The following is a 26,832-nucleotide window of genomic DNA, read 5'->3' on the forward strand; positions in this document are numbered from 1 at the left end:
CTCACTACATCAGATATTGGAGTGTTCTTGGCTGCATTGTGCCTCCGAGAGACATGAGGAACATGCTAGTTAAGTCTAGAGAATGTTATTTCTCTCAGTGGTTGGGGGGCTTCTTACATGTACCTTATTTCATTTATTTTCCTCCCAGCATGTGTGCAGCTGCATTGGGTTGCACATCTGTGAACTAGCTGTGGTTTGTAAACAAGCTGTTAACTGACGAGTTATGAGAGTCAAAGTGGCATATAACGGAAATGCAGTGAAAACCCTGTAACAGTAAATTTTGTTTTGCGAGTGATGTTTATAGACACTCATATTCTACAGTGAAGCTCTGATCTTCAACAGACGTTTACTAAGAGATGCCGCACACAAAACTGATGACTAGAGCTATTTTTTGGTATTTTCCATCTAGCTAATTCCATTTTGTTTTACGAGCGAATGAGCTAAAATGACAAAAGAAAGAACATTCAGAGCCATAAAGAACAACACAACAACATTTCATTTGCCAGTTTGTGGAAGTCTTTTTGTTGCACTTAAATGCAAAAATGAGCATGAGATAATTCTTTACACACACACATACATACATATATAAATGCATACATACATTCACAAATGCATAGGTAATGTTTAGGGCTCTAGCACCGTATGATTCATAAGTGCTGCATCAGTATAAAACATAAATATTAAGTGCCCAGCAAATCCATGATTAATTTCTGCATTTCAACCATTATTTAGCTTGAAGCACCCAGCTATAACGCTGCATGGCCTGCCATGACAGATGTTTCTTCTAAGGGCTTTTGGACAGTTGTTAACTTACTGCATATCGTACAGAGGAGGCCTAGTCCCATAATCACCTCCACACTAAAGATGTGTGTTGATGTCAGTGAAGCCACAAGGGAAGATGACTTCTGAAACGAATGGGCTGCCACTTGGCCAAGATTTAGCCTCACGTCTCGGCTGGCCCATATCGATTTGAATCTTTAAGCCCCATGCCTGTGTGAAGAGTGTGATAAAGCAGAGCATCTCATTGCGTAGAGTTCATGTGGAAAAATCGAAAGTGGTGGAATGAATGTATGTGGTTACATAAAGGGTTCTAAACTCGTTCACTAATCGCGCATATGCACAAATTTGTGTGTATTATTTCATCATCCATGAATCGTGAATTATCGATAACTTTTGTTCTAAAATGTATTTAAAATTTTCAAAAGAATTCAAAAAAGGGCTTATAAACATGTTGATTAGAGCTGTCAAGCGATTACAATTTTTAATCGAATTCATGACATGATGTGCTGGTAATTAATCGCAAATTAATCGCACATTCAATTTGGCTGTTTATCACAGCTCAGAGGTGGCATGAATACATTTACACTGCAATTACAATTAAATAATGCCATGTGATTAATGGATTTTAAATGGGTATTAAAGGGATAGTTTGCCCAAAAATGAAAATGATGTCATCATTTTCTCACCCTTATCTCGTTTCACACCTGTATGACTTTCTTAATTCTGTGGAACATAAAAGAAGATAATTTTTTTTACTTACAATGGAAGTCAATGGTAAACAACAGTTTGGTTACCAACATTCTTCAAAATATCTTCTTTTATGTTTCACAAAAGAAAGAAAGTCATACAGGTTTGAAGTGACGGAGACGTACAACAGTTCTGCAGTGGATTTATAGGTCATATTTTCACTTGGCAAAATCAGCAAAAACAGAAAATATTGTGTCTAAAATATAACAATATTAACTTCTTATTTATTGATCTGCTGTATAAAATCAATATCGCACTAATATTGCACTCATGCTCGAGACAAAAACAGCACTCTTGATACTCAGGTGATATTGCTTTATGTTGCATTATTTTTTCTATAAGTAATTAATAAAATGAACACCTTCACTCGTCAGCCCTAATTAAGATGAAATTTATACATATTTCATTTAATATATATATATATATATATCAACATCTTTGCGTTTATTAATTGTAATTGTGTTGTGACACTAAAATGTAAAATGTTATAATGTTTTAATTCTATTAGCAATTTTTGAAACAAATAGTGTGTATTGTGTTAATTTACATTAATGTTAATGTACATGGACATTCATGAACTGAGTTAGCAGGTCTCTGGAAGTCACCTTGGCTTTTTCAAGTAGAAATCATGTGTACGTTTCTATTTTTGTCAAGCCTTTGAGGTCCTAAGCCTCTTTCTCTGCTTAATATCAACATTATGAAAGAATTAAGATCAGTAGTATCAGCCCTGGCTGACATTTTCAGATTGGAAATACATTTGATGTCAGTTCTTTATTAGGCCAATTTAAATCGGCTTTGTGCAGATAAGGTTCCTTGATTTCTCTGCCTTTTTTTGGAGCAAATTAAAGAAATTATCAGTGTCCGCGGCAGCTGGTCGTTATTTACACACCGGTTCAGGAGCTTTGCTTAGTGATCTGCAGTCAGTTTACTTCATTAGAATGAATAGATTAACCTGAATAAAAATATAATACATTGTCAGATAACAACATCACTTTCATTGACAAACTGTTGGCTGCATTTGTTTAAACCTTGATGGTCATCAGTTCATTTTTCCAGCATTTATAAGTTTGAACGTTCTGTCATCTGAGATTATTAAAGGTACAGATGGTTGGCGGTCATCTAGTCATCTGACAAATTTCTGCCAGACAGTTTACATAGTTAAATCTCTGAAATATCTTTAAATTCACCCCTTTTAAAATGCCACTGCTAGCCATAGACATCGAGACAGGTAAACGACCATTCAAATGATTTTTTTTAAGAAGAAGAAGAAGAAATTAATACTTTTATTCAGCAAGGATGCATTAGATTAACCAAAAGTTCATTAAAGGCATTTATAATGTATCATGATTTCCAAAAAATAATAATAATAATAATTGAGCATCACAACTGTTTTTTTAACATTGATATTAATGTGTCTTGAGCAGCAAATCAGCCATGACAAGAATAAATTACATTTTAAAATAAATTAAAATAGAAAATAAACTGTAAAATTGTATGTTTTTATTAATGTTTTTACTATTTTTGATCAACTAAATGCAGTTTTGGTGAGCGTAATGGACATTAAACCCCAAACTTTTAGGGTATCTGTTGTCACGGTGCACAGTTTTTTGAGCATCCCGCCCTGTTTTTAAGATGCTCTGCCCATCTTGAGACCTCTGTGTTTTGCTCTTTTGTGATCAATCTAGCCGTTTTGAAACATAAGAACATGTCTAATGCAAAAGCCTGAAAGAATTCTTTACCTTTACAATACAGCACCATTTTTCTTTTAGAAAGTGCAAGCGTTTAACACTTAACCTTCAGTACAATAAAAATCAATACATGCACCATTATGTCTATTTGTTTGCTGGAGTAATGGCAGTGGATGGAGTGAAAATGCTGCCTAACAGTCAGGCTACTTATCTTAAAACCTTGAGTTTTTTCTGTAGTATAAGCCAGAGGCCGTAACTGATGATGGCCCGGGTTTGTAATTTGGCTATGAGTGATGCCTTCATTTGTCTCTGAAACAATAGCACATCATTTTAGCATGTGACTTTAGCACTCTTTTCTCATCTAAATACCGTGCTGCAAGGACGGCTCTCTCTCTCCATCTCTGCCTATCAGTCTTTTTTCTTTCTTTCCTCCTCCTTTTCTCTGAGAACCACCTGACTTCTCCAAGGCTATTTACTGTCGGTTCCCCACAGATCTGCCATCAGTTAGAATCCCACTCAGTGTTAGATTCTGCAGACCTTAGGATCTCAGCTGGCAAATTTCACCGTGCTGCATTACACACACACGTCCTTGGATACAAAATAGAAAATCTCACTGTCAGTGATTCTGGTCTCAACCTTTTACAGTCAGGCCCAAAAGTCACATCTGATAATCTGGGGTTTAAAATTAGATCTAAAACTGAATGTAAACTGATAGTTTGGGAACTAAAAACATGGAAGATTTTGAAATTGTGTTGGAGATCATCAGGTTTTACACAAAGTTGATCAGTTTTTGCATCTCTTGTTGTTAAAGCAAAACAGACACGAGCCAAAGGTATTCTGAAATTCATGTTCATTTTTCAGTTCAGTCTTTCTCTCAAATTGTTATTTAACAAACTTTATTTAATAATTACTAATTAATGTATTTGTATCATTGAAAAACTATTGTATTTACTATTATATAATAACAAATTATTTTTAAAATTACAAATAATTTAATTTATAATTAAAAGATTACATTTTTTAGTAAGTACAAATCAAGAGAATTAATAATAAAAAAAATAATAGTATAATTTATAATTAAATAACTAAAAACTAATTCAAATTTCTCCTTAAATATGGAATTGTTTAAAAAGTACTAATTAATGTAATTTGTCATTTTAAAAGGATTAAATGATATAATATATTATACTTCTAAAACTTCCATCACAGGAATAAATGTAATTTTAAAATATATTAAAATAGAAAACTGTAATAATATTTTGCAGTATTACTTTTTTATTTTTATAATATTTTATCAATAAATGCAGTTTTGGTGAAGTCTTCTTTCATTAGCATTAAAAGCATTAAAAAAATCTTAGGCTACCAACCTCAAACTTTTACACATCTTGCACAGTTTTTTTTTTTTTTTTTTGCTCCATCTAGTCGGTTTTGAAGATAAGAACGTATTACATAAGATATATATATATATATTTTTTTTTGGTCTCAGACTTTTGGCCTTCACTATTTATGAGCACCCACACTGTTCAGTTGACCATTGGTTTCTCAGTTACCTCTTGCGATGCTGGAACGCTGTATATCACGGTAATTATATGTATTTGCATAGGCGTTTACCACCCACCATGCAGACCCATCAGGGATTCGATTCTAATTGCCCACCCCCTAACTTTTAATAAGCGCTGGTGACTGCTAGACAGTTTACGACAGCTCTGGGGAATAGTGTAAAAGCCACACTCCTAATCCACTAGAGCTATTCATTTTCTTGATTGTGCGAGATATAATACCACCCATCTCACTCATCAGATGTACCACTGATCTCATTGTCTAACACATCACAGAATCTGGGTCGGGAAAGTTCAGAGCGGATACTTTAGCACTGACTATTTCAGAGTATTTAATCGCAATTTGTCTTCTATGCTTTGCATCTTAACAACCAGCAAGCATAGCAAAGTCAAAATCCAATTCCACAATATGACTTTATACTTTGGTAAAATCAATGGTTAAAGTCATTGAACGCAGGAAGGTTTGTTTACCTGCGGGTCTAGCATGCACTGACACCTGTGTTCCCCTGCCATTAGCCATCAGAGCCGGCGCCCCGCTTTGAGGTGTGAGTAGATTATGAAGTAGTCTATTACCTTTGAGAGGGCTGTGCGCTCTGGTGCTGGAGAGATTATAGGTCGACCCATGTAGCGCTACTGCCTGCTCAGAATGGATAAATGGCTGTGGCTCAGAGGGACTGTCACAGTTCAGTCTCCCTCAAGGTCAGAGGTACAAACACAGAGGTCACAGTGCAGACAGATACTCTACAGCAACAACACTCTGTATGATAAGATAAATGTTCTCTAACACACATGCATGATAATGTCGTAGTTGTGAATGGCTTCAATAACCATGAGAGAGAGAATTCATTTTGCTTTCCGAGATAATCTTTTGAAATACAATTCAGGTGGTATGGATTCAAATGTTTTACATTTGTTGAAATAATGGATTAAAAATTCTGAAATTGGAAACCCTGTCTGGGTCGAATTCCCATGTCTAATGAGTTAATGCTAACTGTTTGTTGTGTGTTTATTCTCGTTTTAGGAGATTTGTTGCGTTCTGGACGTATCACTGGATTGACAGTAAATGGAGGTTGGTCCGTCTGGGGCCCTTGGAGCCAGTGTAGTCGGGACTGCAGCGCAGGTATCCGAAACCGCAAACGCACCTGCTCCAACCCCAAACCCAAATATGGAGGAATCACCTGCCTCGGGACTGCCCAGGAGTTTCAGGAGTGCAATACTACACCATGTCCAGGTTAGTCATATATACACCTCGTATATACACCTTTTCAGTCACCTTTACATCATACACAGCTTCTCCAAGCATTGGAATTGTCACTGTCAGTTGTCTGAAATAAAATTATATTAATAAATGTCATATATTTGAATTGATAACTATAATTTTTGCTGTACACTACTTTTCAAATGTTTGGGGTCTATAAGTTTTTGTGTGTGTGTGTGTGTTTGAAAGAAGTCTCACCAAAAATACAGTAAAACAGCACTGTAAACCCGAATAAGTTGGCAAAACTCAAAAAATGTAAGGCAATTAGTTGCCTCAAATTTTTTTAAGTTAAGAAATTCAAAGTTTAAGTAAGCAGAACTAGCAGTTTTTTTTTTATTTATACATTTGAATTGTTCTTAACTTGAAATGTTTTAGTACACAAATTCATACATTTAACTTAAAACTTTCACGTAATCTCAATATGAACACTTTTATTAGCATAAACTTAGCTAGTTTTAACAAACTGTTTTGCTAGCATACTAATAGTATATTTGTAGCACTTGCTGTATGAGTGCAGCAATATAAAGGTTTTATTTGCTCTCAAATCAAGCTGCGTGTACCACTTGTCACCATGATGGTAACTATCCTAAAACCAACATTAACAGAAATCCTTCTTAATTAGCATAACAAAACATTAATCACTACTAAATCTCCCACTTAACATTAATCTTGCACCAAAAAAAAAACATTATATTACACTTAGTTTTAGCATTTACTCTCCCTTTCGAGTGCCATCAGCAAAGCATGCTGGGAAATAGACATCCCAGCCGTTTCAGTTAAACTTCGTCTAAATTAAAATAAATAATTTCATAAAACTCAAAACAATGAAACAGTTCAGTTTACTTAAAATATATCAGTTCTGTGAACTTGAAAGAAAAAGAAAGTGCTAAATACTCATGAAAGTTAATTTGACTGAACTAATTAGTTTAATTTAAGTTTGTCCTACTCACGCCAATTAATTATTTTGAGCGTTAGGGTTTACAGTGAGTAATTTTGTGAAATATTCTTACAATTTAAATACAAGTTTTCTATTTTAATGTATTTAAAAAAATATATTTACTCATGTGATGGCAAAGACATTACTCCAGTCTTCAATATCACATGATCCTTCAGAAATCATTCTAATAAGTGGATTTCTTCTTATTATCAATGTTGAAACCGTTGAGCTGCTTAATTTTGTGATAATTTTTTTCTGAACAGCATTTATTTGAAATAGAAATCTTTTGTAACATTATGAAAGTCTATACTGCCACTTTTCTTCAATTTAATGCATCCTTGCTGAATAAAAGTATCAATTTCTTTAAATCTTATGGACCCCAAAAATGTTTATGGTGGTGTAATTCTGTCAGCTTTTCTCCAGTTGTATGAAAAAAAAGTGTGTATGTGAATGTAAAAAAAAAACGTTTCATCAAAACCAGCTTGTGATTAGTTCATTTTCTTTAGTTGTTAAAATAAGTTCAGAATTAGGACAGAAATGTGTTGGTTGTTTGTGTACTGGTCATATGATAGGGTAGTCAGTTATTTATAACATAGTTTGGCTTAGTAGAAAATCTTCTGAAAGAGGTTAACATCATCTGGCTGAGCACCAGCAAAAGGAAGACACATTCATACTCTAAGTTTACTTTGAAAACCATCAAACAACACAAATATAATAAATACCATTTTTTCTTCAAATGATAATATATTTCATGCACTTTCATGAACTATAGGTTGTTGACTGGCATCTGGGGTTCCATGTAGAATCTTTATCATTCATACAATCATTCCATTGCAAAAACATTGTTTATAGTAGAAACATGTTCTTTAGATTTTTAAAATGTTCTTCACACACACATAAAAAAAAGTGCATGCATTTATTTTTAAGAATGTAGAGACATTCAGTCTGTTTCTGGTGTGCAGGGAATAAAGAAGAATTTCAGACATCTACAAACAATAAAGAAAAGATATAGCTCACTTTCTCGTACAGTATTTGTACGCATGAAGGACGATCTCCCTGTTTTAAGGTACGAGGACCCCAATTTGCCGGCGGAAATGGAGAGAAATCTCTGTGGCATCGTTGTGTGTAATCACATTTCAGGCTAATTACACCGGCAGCGATGGGAAGGCAGGATTCAGTCATTAAAAGGCTTGTGACAATGGTGTACACCCTCTCTAAAGTTGAAGGAGGGGAAAAGCAATCTAATTAAATGAGTACTCATCGTTATGTGTGTTGGAAATATGCTGTCTAAATGGAAATGTGCTTCTTGGGTATTTTATGATACCTAACGGTGAGCAAGACACAGTCAGGAAATGCAGAATTTGTTTTGCGATCCTAATTAATCAATCGCCTGTTTTTGGAGATGAATGTCACCCCTACCATCAAAGCAGGGCATAGTAGTTTATATAGAGTCTAGCAGTCTCTCTTCATGATATGGTGGAAAACTAATTGCTTCTCAGTCTTAATTTTACGGCAGCTGTTTTCTAACAGGAAATCACATATTTCCTGTAAAGTGACAATAGCAAGACCAGCAGGACAGCTTCATTAACAAAGACCTCCAGAGGTTTTAAGACCTTATTAGCCTTATTGATGTTTTTCTCTACAGGAGTAATTGGCAACATATCAGGAATCGCTGCACAAATTTCACAAAATTGGCAGATTAAAAAAATGTACAGCAAACTCTGAGCGCACTGTCGATTAGTAACTGTGCTCTGCACTTCGCTAAGTTAATTCAGTCCTTGTCTATTTCCAATGAAACAATGTCTTAGTAGAACTTAGATTCAATAGCTGCTTTGTACAGACGACGACAGATTAGTACAGATGACTTTCATCTAGCGTATCCCAGCAGAAAGCTTGGAAAAGAACACATCATATTGCTCTACACCTTCATGAGAGTCTTTGAACCGGAGCTTGTCTGTGACCAATATTCTCACTGTGTCTTTTATTGGTTCCTTCTGCCTAGCTAAATCTTGGCTTGTTCAAAGTCAGACCTTTGAAATGCATTATTTTGTTTTGAGAGAGGCAGACAGAGGTCTCGTGGTTGCTGTTGTTGCGGCTCTGAAACGAATGAATGTTTTCTTGTCGCAGGCCACAAAGGTGAAATGAGATGATCAGTCACACTGCGGCCGACACGAGCTTATTTGTCATTTTTCGCAATGGAGAAATTATAACAGATGGTAAAATGCTATATTTTGTTTACTTGTACCTTTACCTTTTCTGTTTTTTCACCAAATATGTGTAATACAGTGAATCATAAGGTGTAACGTCAAAGGCAACAGACATAAAAAAATACATTTGACTTTTTAACTCACAATAACGATATTATAGCAATATCTATATAAATTCTGAAAGAAAAAAATAAAGATATCAGTTAAATTCATCTTTAACTTTATTTTGTGTTTTCTCTTTTTTGACCAATGAATCACACTCTAAGTACGAGAACAGGGTGGCGGAGAGAGAGTTTGTAACTGTACAAAAGCATACCAAACAAAACTTACTGTTGACTGGCACTTCCTGCAGACTTTTTTACCAAATCCAAAAATACACTATTTTTTTCAATATGTGGGTAAAGTGTTTTGCTTTCACCTGTCGTCTCCTCTGACATACAAGTTACACCCGGCATAGTTTTCTTCTTTTTCCCATTTTATGAAATATTTACAATATTATCATACGTGTAGTATTAACATGAGATAAATATTTCAATTTTTAGATATCATGGTTATCACCAATACCAGTATTTTGTGACAAAAATCTATTTTTTTCTTTATATTATACATTTTTAATGACTTTCAGTGGAGAAAGATGCATGCTAATCAAACCCCCTTGACCCTTTGGATTGGACTGCCCAAAAACAGTTCACCCAAGATCCAAAAGGATCTTAAAGGCATCGTAAAAACCATATGAACTGAGCGGTTTAATCCAAGTCTTATGAAGAGACCGGAAACAATGATTGATAGTATACATATACAGTGCAGGTCAGAATTATTTGCCCCCTTGGTAAATATGTTCAACGATGGCTGTTAAAAAAAAAATCTGCATTGTTAATCCTTTTGATATTTTATAATACAATTATTATTTTAAAATTATTTCTCCAAAACAGGTTAGGAACAATTATTTGCCCCCTTTTATTAAATACTTTTTGCAATCTCCTTTTTCCAAGATAACAGCTCTGAGTCTATAATGCCTGATGAGTTTGGAGAACACCTGACAAGAAATCAGAGACCATTCCTCCATACAGAATCTCTCCAGATCCTTCAGATTTCCATGTTGGCGCTTCTTCTCTTCAGTTCAGCCCACTCATTTTCTATAGGGTTCGGGTCTGGGGACTGGGATGGCCATTGCAGATGCTTGGTTTTGTGCTCAGTGACCCATTTTTGTTTTGATGTTTGTTTTTGGATCACTGTCCTGTTGGAAGATCCAGACATGGCCCATTATAAGATTTCTAGCACATGCTGTCAGGTTTAGATTTTTTATCTGTTGTTATTTGATCGATGTATCTGTACAAGATGTCCAGGACCTCTGGCAGAAAATTTGGCCCACAGCATTAAAGATACAGTAGAGTATTTCATTTTACACATGGGGTACTTTTTTATCCCTGTGTGCACCTAACCCATATTAAGTGTTTGCTGCCAAAAAAGCCTTTTTTTTTTTCGTTCATCTGACCATAGAACCCGTCCCATTTGAAGTTCCAGTTGTGTCAGTTACTTTTCAAACGTTCTATGGTCTGGTGAAACAACAAAATGAGCTTTTTGTACATAGAGCACATCACACATTTTAAACACAGAAGCTCAAACATGCATGCATGATTCACTAGAACCAATGTGGTTTGCTGTAAGCAGCAATGTGACACACACACACACACACACACACACACACACAGCCTAAATTAAATATGTTCATCAAATAAAGCTGTCATGATTCCTGTCTTGTGTTCCTCTTGTCTTGTGTGGACTTCCCTCCTGTTCTGTGCCATGTTTTATAGTCCTTTGTTGTTTTTCTCGTTGATAAGTTCCTGGTTGTTCCCAGGTGTGTCTTCTTTGCCAATCTCCCCTTGAGTGTATATATATATATATATATATATATATACCCAAGTATTTCTCATGTTCTTTGTCTGGTGTTGTCCTTCTTTGGATGTTATGTGTGCGCTTGTTGTCAGTTTTGTTTGCCTTCCTTGCCCGTGTCTGCATTTATCAGTTTTGCCTGGCTTTACTTTTATTATGTTTGTCTGAATAAATGTTTGCTGCATCTGGATCCCACTCTCGTTCCTCTGAAACAGCCACTGTTACAAAAGTGATCGTGTCTCTTCTTCACAAGACTTTGATTAAACCAATCGATTCATATAGATTCATTTTACCTTACCTTAATGACCTTTTTGGATCCTCTAAGTTTGATTACCTGTTTAATTTAATTAATTTTTGTTTCATAGATTAACCAAAGTCTTACGGCTTTAGAACGACATGAGGGTGAATAAATGATGACAGAATTTTCATCTGTAGGGTGAACTAACCCTTTAAGACATTTTAATACAAAATTGGATTGTTGCTTATACTTAATACCATTTAGCATTCAGTTTTTTTATAGCATATACTCAGTAAGCTAATGTTCCATACTAAACATAGCCGAAATCTACTCATGTCAGTGACATAAGCTCTCGCCCCTCTTCTACAAACCTGTCAGGGCTAATGCTAATGTAAAATGAGACTCAGTATATGCTTGTTTTCCCTTAATTAGCACCAAGGCAGTGGTAGTGTTTTGTGAGTTGTTCTCTGTTCCCCCAGTTGTCGAGGTTGATGACCCTGAGCTTGGCACTCGCTGAAGAGGGGAGGGAGTGAATTGATGGTTCGTTTAGCCTCATTAATTAGAGCAGGGGTCAGTGTGAGAGCGCCAGGGAGAGGCAGGGCTCCGGAGCAGATTGTGCGAACAGCCTCTCTTTTCATCGTTTCTCAGCACTCTCAGCATCTGGATTTAGCTTGTTTTGACACCATTGTAGTGATTGTACCAGAGAAGATGATGTCATTCATTCATATAGTGGTACTAGATGCATAAATGTCCTGGATATATTTAAATTAAATGGTTCAAAGACACATATAATCATTGTTTCATGATCAAAAACAGCCATAACCCTGCTGAAAAAAACCAGCCTAAGATGACTGTCTTGTCTTAGCTGGTTTAAGATGGTCTGTCAGCTTAGGCTATTTCTGCCTGATTCATTTCTACAACTTTCTTCTTTTAACAGGCCAGTGTTCTATTAACATTGTTTTATATGTAAATAAGCTTTGCTATGATTGGTTAACCTCTTCGAATGTGGAATGAGTAACTAAATTGCTGAGCATTGAATGGGTGCTGATATTACAAATATGATGCTTTCTGAATGGCTTGTTTTTGCAGATATTTTCACTATTTACTGAAAGAAATGTCAGACGCTAGTCCTGAAATTATTCATGACATGAGTGCTGTAGTATTTTGAGTGTCCTCTTTTCCTTATCTTTCAGTGGATGGGAGCTGGTCGTGCTGGTCACCTTGGTCTAAATGCTCAGTGACATGCGGAGGAGGACACTACATGCGCACACGCACCTGTAACAACCCTCCGCCTGCCTACGGAGGTGACATCTGCCTGGGTTTGCATACTGAAGAGGCTCTCTGTAACATCCAACCCTGCCCTGGTACACACACACACTTTATCACGTGCATGAACTCAACCTACGTGAACTCACACACAGACACAGTCACACCTTGACTCCAACAGGAAATTACATGGCTTTTTTCCGGATAGGAAGCCTTTGTCTTGTACCTGCTTTCCTTTCGTCATGTCTCGTGTCTAAAGCGGCCCGTGGGGGAATGAAAGAAGGGGAAATCAAAATGTCACACATCATAGAAAAGCAAATGGTAAAGCCGAGCTTGCGATACGAAGATTATATGCATAAGCTCACAGCAGGGAGTGCAATAGAGGAGGGTAAGATAAGGCGATTGATGACGGAGTCAAACCTGCACATTGATCCACGGAAAGGTGAATGGGAGAAGAGAGCTTGTATTCAAATGTCAGTCCATCCATTAGCCAGAAGTGTAGTGAGGTTGCGGAGTGACCTTTTATTAGCTGCGTTCAGGTCTATCTGTCACACCATTCATTACACGCTCTCGTGTAGCTGTACAGTGCAAGTCGGGAGACGGAGGACGGGATAAATGAAGGGAATGCTAATCAGAAGACCCTGTGTGGAAGTTCTCCTAAGCTGAATTTCAACCTTTTTATGCTCCAATGTATGGGTTTGGGCCAAATAGATAATCAGTTCTCTTGTACGATAACCACATGACTCAATTTTAAGCTTTTCCTGCTAGAAAATTTTTGTCTGGGGCCAAATTTACTTAACAGGGCAAATTTGCGTGCTGCCGCAATCTATTGCCGGATTCAGACTGTTTTATATCAGCCTGATTTTGGCACGATCCGTTTGACGTAGGGTGTTGTGGTGATTCGTAAACGACAATGGCCGTCGGGACGCATCTCAAATAATGTGTCATAGTGGACAACAACCGACGCCACATCTGCGACGCTTCACGACAGAAAGACTAGCATGTTTAATTTTCCACCAAGCTCTTCCATATATTAAACATGGCGAAATGAAAGATAGATGATTGTATTGGTGCTGCTAGGTGGAATTATACAATGGAGGAAAGGTTTGTGGAGCTATGGCAACAATACACCCTACCTATATGATGTTTCCTTGAGGGACTACCACAACAGAGTAAAAAAACATAAATTACACTCTTGTTCCGCCTTCTTGATGACATCACACGTCTAGACGGCTAGCGATGATTGGCGGGAAGCAATGTGTAGTCTGACATGTTTCTTGTCCACGACACGACAAGAATTTAGGAGTCAAAATCGCATAATCTGACACAGTGACTGTCGTAACAGACAAAAAAAAATGTGTGTAGCCTGAAGCCGGCATAATAGAAGCGCTTGATGTGAGTGGAAAGTTTTATGGGTGATCTACTGAAAATGCATAAATTCATTGTCATGTCAGGCGCAAAATCAGACATGCTTTTTGGGGGGCGATAAATAATGGCGCAAATACCACTGATTTGACTACTGCAATCCTTTGTAAATCACCTTACATGATTCATTTAAATACTCCCTGCTCATAAATTTAGCAATCTGACAGGGAAACTCCTACAAATGCATGTGCAAAAAGGTCAGCCACAAAAAAAACTGTGTCCATGCCTTTTCATTGTAGTAAATCTTGACGGTAGTTTTTTAAATAAAGGTTTGTGCTGCTGCAGACTGTTAATCTGGCCCCTGGTTTCTTGGTTTTAAGGTCACATTTACCATTGCTCAGCAAAATTTTGTAGACAAAACCTTAGGTATTAAAAATATATAAATAAATTATAATAATAAATGTTTCTGGAGCTCCAAATCAGCATATTAGAATAATTTCTGAAGGACCATGTGACACTGAAGACTTTGATTATATTTATATTGTGATAAATTACATTTGAAAATGTAATGCAAAAGTTTCCCACAAATGCACAATGCTATTCACCATTGCATGCATCAAAATGAACAAATATGTTATGCATGGTTTTGTTAGCTCACCTTATACTATACACCTATCCTGTGACAGTTGTAAAGCACAAATAACTGCACAGCACCTCTCTTAAAATCTCAGAAAATGTAGTTCAATGTTTCATAAACCTTTAAGATGTTATTTAGCAGGGTTTTGTCACATTTAAGAAAATTGTCACCATTAAAGTCACCTTCTAATTAAAAATGAAGCCAATATATGTCCTGACTTTCTTGATTTACTTTTTCACATTTTATTTTTTAATACTTTTTAATTAGAAAGAATCACTTTGCCCTATTTTTTTCCTATTAAAACCTTTTTATTTTAAATAGTAAAAATAAATTCAATTCAATTCAATTCACATTTATTTGTATAGCGCTTTTCGCAAAACTCATAATTTCAAAGTAGCTTTACAGAAAAATGTCCACATTACAATTTAGAGTGATCTGTTATCAGAGGTAACTCTCTTCAGATGACGCAAAAATAAATAAATAATATGAAACGAAAATCAATAAATGTCAATCTTAACACATAATTGCATTAACGATACTAAATAAGATGGGCACTTCACATTCCGTCCCCTCTACATAACTTTGCATCTGATTTGGACTTTTTGTCATCATTTACAGAGAGCTGGTCTGATTGGTCCGAATGGTCCCCCTGTGACTCATCGGGGTCTCAAGTTCGCCTTCGACACTGTGACGTCATGTTTCCCACCGGCAACCAGTGCTCTGGCAACAGCAGTGAAACACGTGCCTGTCTGCCCATCTCCAACTTCATCCCAGGTGGGCACACACACATATACACACCCAAACACTTGCCATATCGACCCCTGGACAAACAAGGATCTTCCCTTATTGACAAGAAGTAATGCGAGACACACCAAACCATTGATTTCTGCAGTGCAGGGATAATTAGCCTCTCATCCCCTGCCTTGTCTAAGTGGCACGATCGAACAAATGCATTACAGTGATATGTTTCATGTAGCATTTGCATTCATACACTCGATACGTGAGATAGTTCTGCTGTGAGAGAGAAGTCCAACCACAAGTTTTACAAACTCAAACATGAGGTAGCTAATTGAAAGAAGGAACATCTTATCTTAATAACTGTACTTCCTGCTCGGATGATAAGGGTCTTGAAAATGATGAGTTATTATGTGATCAACCATTTTGTAGAGATGGAAAAAGCTAAACATATGATCGTCAGGGGAGTTATTACCTCGCTTTCGCTTACATCGTAGCACAGGGAGTGAATTTTTAAGACTATTCTGTAAATCTTGTGTAAATATTGTCTGCCCTGCAGAGTCCTTGTATCTTTCACAGAGTAACATTCCATTACAGCTCATTAGAAAAGTTTTATACCTCATTACTTCCATTACTGATCATAAAAATGTGTCGCAGGTGCCACTTTCCTTATTCAGCTCTTTGAATTTCGCGATAATGGGTTGAGTTTGAAATTTGCTTGCTATAATGTTCAACTTCTAAAGATCTCATTTATCAGCCTGACGGATTCATTTCCCATCTCCCTTGATTTTTTTTCCTCAGAAACGTCTGTTGCACGTTCAAGTCAGGAGGAAAGATGGTGTGGAGGTAAGCTGTGTATGCAGACTCATAAGTAGTGTATAAGCAGCCTTGTTATCACTCTGCTGGGGTTTGACTGTACATTATCCCATTTAATACACGGCTACTTGCCAAATAAATAAATATATGGACATGAAATATTGATTTAAGTTAGTAAAGCTTAGCTTAGATCAGCTGAAAGCTTCCGCTAATAAAAAGCCTTTTTTTTTTTTTTTAAGATATTAATACTTTTATTCAGCAGGTTATGACATTTATAATGTTACAAAAGATTTCTATTTCAAATAAATGCTGTTCTTTTGAACTTTGGGTATCACACATATATAAATAAATCACAAAAGAAAATTAAACAGCACAACTGTTTTCAACATTGATAATAATAAATGTTTCTTGAGCTCCATATCAGCATATTAGAATGATTTCTGAAGGATCATGTGACACTGGAGACTTTGATTATATTTATATTGTGATAAACTACATTTTAAAATGTATTAAAATACAGTTTTTGTGATTGTAATAATATTTCACAATATTACTTGTTTTTACTGTCAAATAAAAGCAGCCTTGGTGAGACTTCTTTCTAAAAACATAGTGAACAGTAGTGTATATTAAAATGAACTCCTCCAAGGTCAGTTTTATAACAGAGAGAGAGATCGCAGAGATGAAAGAAGCTGCAATGTTTCCATGAACATCAGTGAAACATAAGGTTCAGTGTTTATTACAGTGTAGATACTATAGATCACACAATACTCTTAGATCGGCTACAAAACTATACCGGTGTTCAAGGACAAGCATTAAGCTGGTTCAGATCATACCTATCTGACCGCTACCATTTTGTCTATTTAAACAGAGAAAAATCGATCAAAACTCCAGTAAACTATGGAGTGCCGCAAGGATCTGTGTTAGGCCCTCTATTATTCTCAATATATATGCTGCCACTTGGAAATATTATAAGGAAACATGGAATTAGTTTCCATTGTTATGCTGATGACACTCAACTATATATTTCATCACGGCCGGATGAAAACGCTAAATTATCCAAATTGACAGAGTGTGTTAAAGATATAAAAGATTGGATGACGCACAATTTTCTTTTATTAAATCCAGATAAGACAGAGGTAATACTTATCGGTTCAAAAAACCGCCCACAAAACCTCTTACAATACAACTTTAACATAGTAGGGTGTCCTGTTACTTTATCCTCTACAGTAAAAGACCTGGGTGTTATATTAGATTGTAACTTGTCTTTTGAAAATCATATTTCATGTTACAAAAACAGCATTTTTTCACCTTAGAAATATTGCTAAATTACGTAACATGCTATCTGTTTCTGATGCAGAAAAGCTAGTTCATGCATTCATGACCTCGAGACTAGATTACTGTAATGCTTTATTAGCTGGTTGTCCTGCATCCTCAATAAACAAGCTACAGTTAGTCCAAAATGCCGCCGCTAGAGTTCTTACTAGATCAAGAAAGTTTGACCATATAACACCAATTTTATCATCACTACATTGGTTACCTATAAAGTTCCGTATTAATTACAAGGTATTGCTACTGACTTATAAAGCCCTAAACGGCTTAGCTCCAGTTTATTTAACGGATCTTCTATCGCCCTATAATCCATCGCGCTCTTTAAGATCACTAAATTCGAGGCTTCTGGTCATACCTAGGATATCCAGATCCACCAAAGGAGGGAGAGCATTTTCACATTTAGCACCAAAACTCTGGAATAGTCTTCCTGATACTGTTCGTTGCTCAGATTCGCTCTCCCAGTTTAAAACTAGATTAAAGACGCATCTCTTCAGCCAGGCATTCATATAATATTTTAATCTTACAGTTAAATCCGGTCTCTACTTCATAAACGGCAGAGGAGAACTGGCCCCCGACTGAGCCTGGGTTCTCCCAAGGTTTTTTTTTCTCCATTAGGTCACCTAATGGAGTTTTTCGGTTCCTTGCCACTGTTGCCTTTGGCTTGCTCAGTTGGGGATGCTTAAATTGATTAATCGATTCACCAGTGCTATTGATCTGCATTACCAAACGTGGATGTTTTACACCAGAAACAAACACTGATGTACTATTTTATTTAATACTGTGAAGCTGCTTTGATACAATCTGTATTGTGAAAAGCGCTATATAAATAAAGTTGACTTGACTTGACTTGACTTGACTTTATTATACAAAAACATCTGACTGCTCACTGTCACAGTTGACCAATCAGATTCCAGTATTCCAGAGAACATAATTCTACTTGCAATTTATCCAGTGTGCAGTAAAAATGATGTTCAACACACTGATTGCAGAGACAATGTGACTCAATGCTTTTTTGGGAACCATTAAACAAATGCGCTTCTGGAATGGTTTCTAATAGTACATTTTTCCCATTTATTGCAATTATTGGCTGTTCATGCAGATTCACAGGGCAACAGCGATACTGGCTGTAATTTACTATAATGTTTAATTGGCTCAGGTAATGGATGAATGATATCAACTGGCTTTAGGATCAATGCTTGAATCCACAGCCATCTTGCTTGCGTCAGATCATTTAGCCATTAGCCGTTTTGCCTCTCTTGCCAGACTTCAACGTGTTCCACATGATCGCCGTGGGCCTGAGCAGCTCTATACTCGGCTGTCTGGTGACCCTACTGGTGTACACTTACTGTCAGAGATACCAGCAGCAGTCCCATGATGCCACAGTCATCCATCCCATCTCCGCCGCCCCCCTCAACACCAGCATCACCAACCACATCAACAAACTGGACAAGTACGACTCAGTTGAAGCCATTAAGGTGGGTGTTATTCACTCATACTATCTGGAAATGTTGTTCATTTCTAGAGATAAGACGATGGATCCAATATGTGGTCTGTACGTGTGAGTGTGTGCGACTCTGTCTTGCGTCTGAATCAATTCATACATTCATACACTGCTTTCTCATAAGTAATTTGAAAAGTTTTGATTCAGTTTGTGTACTCAGTGTTTGTGTGAGATTGTCTCCAATGAAATCAGAAACCAATATGCAGCTCATGTCAGTAGTTCTCTGAGAATGTTATTGTTGTTAGTAGGCTACTTTAACCCTGAAAAATTGTTTTTTCTTTGGGTACTCTTTTCTTAAATTTAGGGTTATTACATAATGCATTATGCAACACACTGAGATTTAGACACATGGATCATTTTTTCATAAGCACAGCAAAAATAAAGCTCACCATCATTTTTCACATTTAGTCAGAAGGACAGTTAATGCTTCATTAGACTTGAATACAAGACTCATGACTAATTATAGAAAGTGCTCTTCAGTTATTGCTTGTTCAGACACTTTTGTGAAGTTGCATATTTCATAAGCTGAATGTATTGCAATAGAATAGCATCATTTACACAATATCCCGAGCCCAGAGGGGTAATATAGCAAATTACTTTTCTTTTTTTTTTTTTACTGTCCTGAGACTGTAGAAAGTCACCAGCTCAGCTTCATCTCTATTGATGACAAGAATGAATGAAACTTCAAGGCTACACAATATTATTGCCATGCACAACTTACTTGTCGTATTGTTTTTCTCTTCTTCTGAATGCTGTCAGTTTGTTACTGTAAGTATGGAATATATTTTCCCATACAGGATCTTTAAAGGCTACATGACATTAAAATTGCCCTTATTTACTTTCTTAATACATGTTACTGTGCATGATTCATCAATATGTTATTCCAAAGAAAAAACGTCTTTATAATATTTCATCAAGATGATTTGAAAATACTTCTGAAATGGCTAACGTCACCTAGACCATGTTAAAAATAATGTTAACTAATAGCCAAAAAGCTGGTTTGATGGATGGTCAAGGAAAAGTGATGACAACATTTTCTTTTTTGGATGAACTATTCTTTTATGTAATAAAATGTTACTTTAGTAATAGCAAATAGCAATACATTTACCAGCGTCATGATGCTTTTAACTGTTTCCCCGCCATTGACAGAAATTTTCGTAATTTGTGAGAAAACGCCGGCTTTCCGTATTTTCACTGTTATACGTTAGGGGGCGCTATTATGCATCTTCTGAAAGAGTACTGAATCTCCTGATCAAAACACAGGCGAAAAAGCAGCAGAAACAAACGATATCATATTTAAGCAGATAAATATGTAAAATAACGCGTTCATCATCATTAACCAGCATATAAATCAAAACTGCCTAATGTTACTGAATGAAATGTCGACCCAGGACGAGATATAGGACTGTGAAGCTTTTGGGGTGTTGATGGACTCAATTTATGTTTTGATCGTCCTGAATCTGATCTGGATGTAGTCTTTTTGCTCAAAATGTTGCTTTTTTTTTGTGAAAATGATCAAAAATGCAGGCGGTGGCTGGCAACATTTTTCCAAAACGCTGGCGGGGAAAGAGTTAAGAGCGAGTTTAAAAGTTTTTGTGTTTTTGGAGCTAAATAGCCACAATTGACCATTTTGGTATGAAACAGCATTATGGATAAAACCAACTCCTGCCCAACATTTTGTCATGTTAATCACTGTTTCACATTGAAATTTGTCACATTAAGGAAGTAAAATGGGTCGCGAGGGCCGTTTCATGTTGACTTTAATGATAGCTTCACAAAAAGACCATAAACGACAGTGCAGGCCTTCATTCCGCCTCCTGCTGCCCTGAGGATGATTGTGCTCCATTCCTCTTTTCAGCCTGACGTTTCCGTTCTCTTGCCTTTGGACGAGCACCACATTTGCCAGCCTTTGTCTTCTAACACTGGTGTAGCGCGAGGCCTGGAGATTTTCTACTAACTCTTGACCGGCATTACCATCCTCTCCTCTGACCCTCAGACCTCTCGCGAATCCCTTCTCCTTCCCCTGACCCTCGTGTACGTGGCAGGTGTGCTCGCCCATTCGTTCTGTCTGCATATGTCACCAGCATTTCCCATCATCCCACAGAGCAGATACTCAGGCTTGTGAGAAGGCAGTGTAATTTTGGTGTCGTGATTATGGCTGTCTACTACCATTTTGTTGCATGCGTTTTTTTCCCCATCTCCTTTATTCTCTACCTTGTAAATCGGATTAGTCTTTTCTTCTAAATTATTATTTTGCTTGCTTGTTATTGCCACCCCGCTGAGCTCGGTTTTAGCTTACAGCTTTGTAACATTTGCTTTTAATTGTTCTCTAATTAGGCTATGTAGGAGACTTTGTGGTTTAACAAAAGACTGAATAAATATCTTTTCATCATTATCTTTAAATAGTTTTTTGTATTTTGTTATTTTAATAACCATTTGAAAAGAAACATATTATTCTTTTTTTTTATCTTGTAACATTTATGAACCTTGTCAGCTTACAGAAAGTTGTTTTTCTTTATTTCATTTCTCAAAACAAGTATATATATATATATATATATATTTTTATTTTTTTTTGTAAGTATTTTATTTTATATTTAACCTTTTAATATAAAATCTTGTCACCTTAAGTCACTTTTCTGTTTCATACATTAAAGCGTAACTCTCACCAAAATGCAACCTAGGGTCTTTATGTTCATTTACCCCAGGCAAACTTTTGTTTAAAAGCATAATTAGAATGGAAACTCCACTTAAGTTTGACTGTATTTTCGTTTTCAGTCAAATTGCCTTTTGAATGGGAGTGCTTGGGGCACTTCTGTGATAGCATCAAAAATCGCTATTTTTAAAACACTAAGAAGGCTCGACACAACTTGAAGTATCACCAGAGGCTCTACACATGAACTCGAGCATTGAGAACATTGTTTGCGTACATAGTTAACTAAAAAGAAAGATTTTGAACAACTCACTGTAGCTGTTGTTGTTTCCGTCCGCCGGCATTTTGTCAGTCAAAAATAGTCGATCTCCGAATGCGAATGAACTGACTCTGAATTTTAGTATTGCTTCTTAAATGGGCATCCTTTTTCAAATACAAGGTCAATATTGATTTTCACTAACGACAAAACACCAAATTATCTGTGAATTTATATGGAACTAAGGTTAAGGAGCTTTCCATCTTTACTCTCCTCCCTGTTACGTTGCATTCGGAGATCGACTATTTTTGACTGTCAAAATGTCGGCGGACACAGCTACAGTGAGTTGTTCAAAATCTTTCTTTTTAGTAAACTCTGTGTACACAAACAATGTTCTCAATGCTCGAGTTCACGTGTAGAGCCTCTGGTGATACTTCGAGCAAAGTTTCATGTTGTGTCGAGCCTTCTTAGTGTTTTAAAAATAGCGATTTTTGATGCTATCATAGAAGTGCCCCATGCACTCCCATTCTAAAGGCAATTTGACCGAAAACGAAAATACAGTCAAACTTAAAAGTGGAGTTTCCATTCTAATTATGCTTTTAAACAAAAGTTTGCCTCGGGTAGATTAGAAAAAAGACCCTAGATTGCATATTGGCGAGTTATCCTCTTATTTATTTATTTAAATAGGCAGTTGATAATAAATACATTTCAGTCATTTTAATTGCTTATCTAATAAAGACTATTGTATTTAAAAATGGTCTTCTTTAAATTGCTGATACAGAGCTACATTGAAACCATGTTGAGCATATGGGTGGCAGAAACAGCAAAAATCCATTTCTGGTTTTGTATAAAAATGTTTGGTCACTTAGCCATTTCCATGTTGTCTTGATGCTGTGACGTTTTTACTGCTCTTTTTTTTCTGTGAATGATACTAACTTCCTTGGCCGATATTTTCAGTTAGTAATATATAGTCAGCCAAGTGGATCAGTCTTTTGTTAAACCCTTTTCATGGTTTGACCATCATTCCGTCTCAATGCAAGATTTCTGTTGAATTTTTCAAGTGATTTGTGATTTGATTTCTTCTTTGCCTAGATCCACAACCCAATACAGTCTAACTTTTCATCCATGCAAAAAAAAAAAAAAAAAGTTTTTTCCCATTTCTGTTATCTCTGTTACTGAAACACCTTTTTCTTTCGTTCACAGGCTTTCAATAAGAATAACTTGATCCTGGAGGAAAGAAATAAGTATTTCAACCCTCAGCTAGCAGGAAAAACATATACCAACGCATACTTCACCGACGTCAACACATATGACGACTTTTAAAAATGGATCTGTGATTCCAGTCATCTTCCCCACATCAACTTCAGCACCTAGTGATTTTTCTTCATGGGTTGCCTGGATAAATAAAGACATTTTAAATGGAACCATCATCAAATGTCAATAAAGCTGTACAGAACCATTTTCAGAGTTAACAAGGACATCATGCTCTCCGATTGTGTGGACATCACTAAATGAAATTGAACAATGATGAACAAATAAAGCAGGCGATTTGATTCAACCGGGACGCCGATAAACTCTCGCTGCAGAGATGGCACATGGACGATTGCATGATTCTCATTTAATGTGTTTTTCTTTATCGTTGCTTTTTGCATGGTTGGTCGCATTCCAGTGTTTGTGGGCGGGGCCTGTGTCCTAAATGGGTGGAGCCTTCTCGGACTGCTTTGTCTCCTGTGCCGAATCTGAAGCCCCTGTGCCTCACTGAGGACCTACGGTGGTCTCCAGTGCATCTGCCTGCCCTAAAATGGGGTTTTGCAACACACCATCCATATGTAGATACCAAGGTGTCTGAAAAATGTGTTCATGTATCTCTCATTATAGGGGCACTTGTTAGTCGAGCGCTTAGCATCGGTGGGAATCTCTGTGTGTTTGTTGTACAATACAATTTTCATGACACATATGTCAGTGTAGCTTTTAAAAATGAGTCTATTCTGAAAAAAAGTATTTTAAAGTAACCCTGTTCAGTCACCAAAACAAGACATGAATTGTCATATTATTAACATTTGTCTTTGTGGTGTAAGGTCTGCAAAAAAAGAGAGAATGTGAAACATTACAGGACCTTTTTATGTAAAACATTGAACATTTGAATATTATCAACATGTTTCTATTTGTTTAGATGTTTAGTGGTTCAAGATTTCATGAGGAAATTAGTATTATCTGTTAAAAAAAACAGCTTTCAGCACAAAAACTGCTTTTTCAGCTCTATTTTCTTTCATTTTTAAAATATTTCAATGAATTTACTTATAACTTAACCATCCATCCATCATGGAGATGTGCTTGGGAATACACTTTTTCAATTTCTACTAATTCTTTTCTACTTGTAAAACTTTGTTTGACCCGTTTGCCTGTTTTATGTGCATAAATTAAAATTGCTTCATATAAGTCACTGTGTTCGATCAGTGAAATGTTACATGAGTTGTTGCTTCAATTCACATATTTATTTAGTCCAGCTTTGGTTGGGAACCATGCTTGTGGCCACAATGTTAAATGGTATTCACACAATCACATTTCGCGACACTTTCAAAGTGAAATTTCCAGTGTGTGGTGCTAAAAACACGTTCAATTTTCTCTGAAACAGATGAACGTGCATGTGGCAACGTTTTATTACGTTGGTTGTAGGCCTACGTACTGTATCACCGCGGTTTGGAAATTAAATGCATGCGAGTAGCGTTAATAGGTTAATTTTCTATCACGTTTGAAATTAACATAGGCCTACTGGTCCCCTACCCTAAAACTAACAGATAGTGAGATTTATTTATTTATTTATTTTATTAGCAATTAACCATACCGTTTTACCTCCCTGTGTGACGTGAGCCCTTGTGGAGTGTTATGTCCACTGATCTATATAGAATGTCATTATATAGATCAGTGGTTATGTCGTGTTTCACGGACCTCAGCTCTCCGCTTCGAAACTGCAACGCTGTATCAGAGCTAATCGAGTAACTCTGTCAAACTGGTCAGAGATGCAGCTGATTATGTGATGTATCAAAATGTATTAGTTTACAAATCATGCACTTTGGTAAAAGTGTTTTGTAGATCATAGTGCAAGGAACCGCTTGAAAATACGATCCTTATTAATCTGCCACCTCTGTAACCAGGGCTCTGAACCTGTTCAAGGAACAAAAACGAAATCAAGTTGAATATTTCTGAACAGAAACGCTCATTTAGTTAGTGATGTCAATTTCAAAACACGCGCTTCGTGAAGCTTCGAAACGAATCGTTTGTTGTTCCGAGTCAATGGCCGTTTCTCAATATGCGTTTTCTCTGTAGCCTACTTGTGTTCTTGTGGACTTGTGAAACGTCATCAGTCGCTGCCCAAGTACTGTCCCAATACACAAGTTTGCATTTTGGCAAGAACGGTTAAAAATCCCCGAAGTGTTCTTGACACGCCCATTTTACCGAGGATGCATAGGTTGGTAACTTGTGTGAACTTGACGGCAGAAATATCCCAGCATTCATTTCGGCATTCGCGAAAAAAGAGGCACAGCGAGTCGTTTTTCTACAATTTCGTATGCTATTTCATCACTAAATTCACTTCTGAGAACATCTGATGCAAGAAATCAACTGTGTAGATTGGTTCGGAGTGTATAACAAACTGCCAGAGTCACGTGATTTTAGTAAACGAGGCTTACGTCACTAAGAACCAATGAACAAGTGTCTGTGGGTTTTACCGTTTTACTTGATCTCTGATCAGTTTTATACATTTGAAGACGTTAGACATTCAAATAATAATGGTAGTTAAAGTATAATTCAAATGAATAATGGTAGTTAATAGTCTCTTATTGGCCTGTTAAGCTGAGCCATTCATCAAACAAACCCTGACAATTGATAAAAGAACACTTATAGACACTTAATAATATTATTATATGATTAGATAATTGAATTTAAAAGATTTTACTTTAAATAAAAAAATTGCAATAGATTTGCAAAAGGTGTTTTAATGCATGTTTGGCCCAGGTTTTTGTTGCATTTACACTAGGGGTTCCCGTGGAGACGGGTGTCGGATTGTTTCAAAGTCTCAACACACATCACACGAAGCCTCGATCTGCCCACCACTATATTAAGGTCGAATTACAAACAGCGTTGCACCCTTGAAGGGAAGGGGATGCAATTTTTAGGAAAGTAAACAACTGAATCCCTTCACGAAGGCCACAAGTGTGTTAGCGAAGGGATAAACATGAGATGGTAACTTCAAGGAAGTAATTTAATCGTTTATGGTCATGTGACCCAGGGTGGCAAATCCTCACGATTCATTTTAATAGATACGGCGGAAGAGTTGGAGTTAACTTAAATAGAATAATTCAGGTTGTTTTGTTGTGATATATTTTCATCATGTAGGCTAAATCATATTTAGTTTTATCAATAGTTTTATCAATCAATTTATTCATAGGTAAAAAAATGCTTATCACATGATCTTATAGCTTATTAAAGTTAAGAGCAGATCGGGAACACGCACACATAAAGCATGGCCTATTTTAAAAACGTCATTACAAAGTACACTTATTTTTGTATTACATTAACAGCAATAATAAGATATTTCTGTTATTGTCGCCACCTAGTTTTGTCGTGGTAACATTCCATGTGAAGCTAGAGTAAGGAAATCTGTTTCTGCCTTCGCCAAGTGCGTTCCAAACGGCTTCATTATGACACACAAGTGCCAGCTCTATCCAAAGTCCCCACTTCCAGGGCTCTGCCCTTCGAGTGTGTAGGGCATAGGGATGGTCACTTCCGATTTGAGTTTGATATTTCAATTTGGTAGTCAACCAATCACACCGACAGACACTTCATCAGTGATTGGTCTGATCAGTCAGAGTCTATTGGCCTCTGTTGGTGCTTGTTTTTGCCTATGCTGAATCAGAATTAGAATGTCTGATAAGTGATACGCTGTAATCTAGTGACTGTCGCCGTCTGAC

General features: G+C 36.5%; 1 protein-coding gene across 1 annotated transcript in view; it reads left to right on the forward strand.

Moving 5' to 3' along the window:
* sema5a (sema domain, seven thrombospondin repeats (type 1 and type 1-like), transmembrane domain (TM) and short cytoplasmic domain, (semaphorin) 5A) overlaps nucleotides 1–24,333 on the forward strand; it is a 144,131-nt gene extending 119,798 nt beyond the window's left edge. The window contains exons 17-22 of the mRNA XM_081352044.1: nucleotides 5,796–6,005; nucleotides 12,501–12,671; nucleotides 15,194–15,349; nucleotides 16,112–16,156; nucleotides 18,719–18,930; nucleotides 23,066–24,333. Coding sequence (XP_081208170.1) covers nucleotides 5,796–6,005; nucleotides 12,501–12,671; nucleotides 15,194–15,349; nucleotides 16,112–16,156; nucleotides 18,719–18,930; nucleotides 23,066–23,185 — 914 coding nt within the window. The 3' untranslated portion in view covers nucleotides 23,186–24,333. The remainder of the gene's footprint in view (nucleotides 1–5,795; nucleotides 6,006–12,500; nucleotides 12,672–15,193; nucleotides 15,350–16,111; nucleotides 16,157–18,718; nucleotides 18,931–23,065) is intronic.
* The last annotated feature ends 2,499 nt before the right edge of the window (nucleotides 24,334–26,832 follow it).

This window comes from Scardinius erythrophthalmus (assembly GCF_964197995.2).
Source record: "Scardinius erythrophthalmus genome assembly, chromosome: 22".
NCBI lineage: Eukaryota > Metazoa > Chordata > Actinopteri > Cypriniformes > Leuciscidae > Scardinius > Scardinius erythrophthalmus.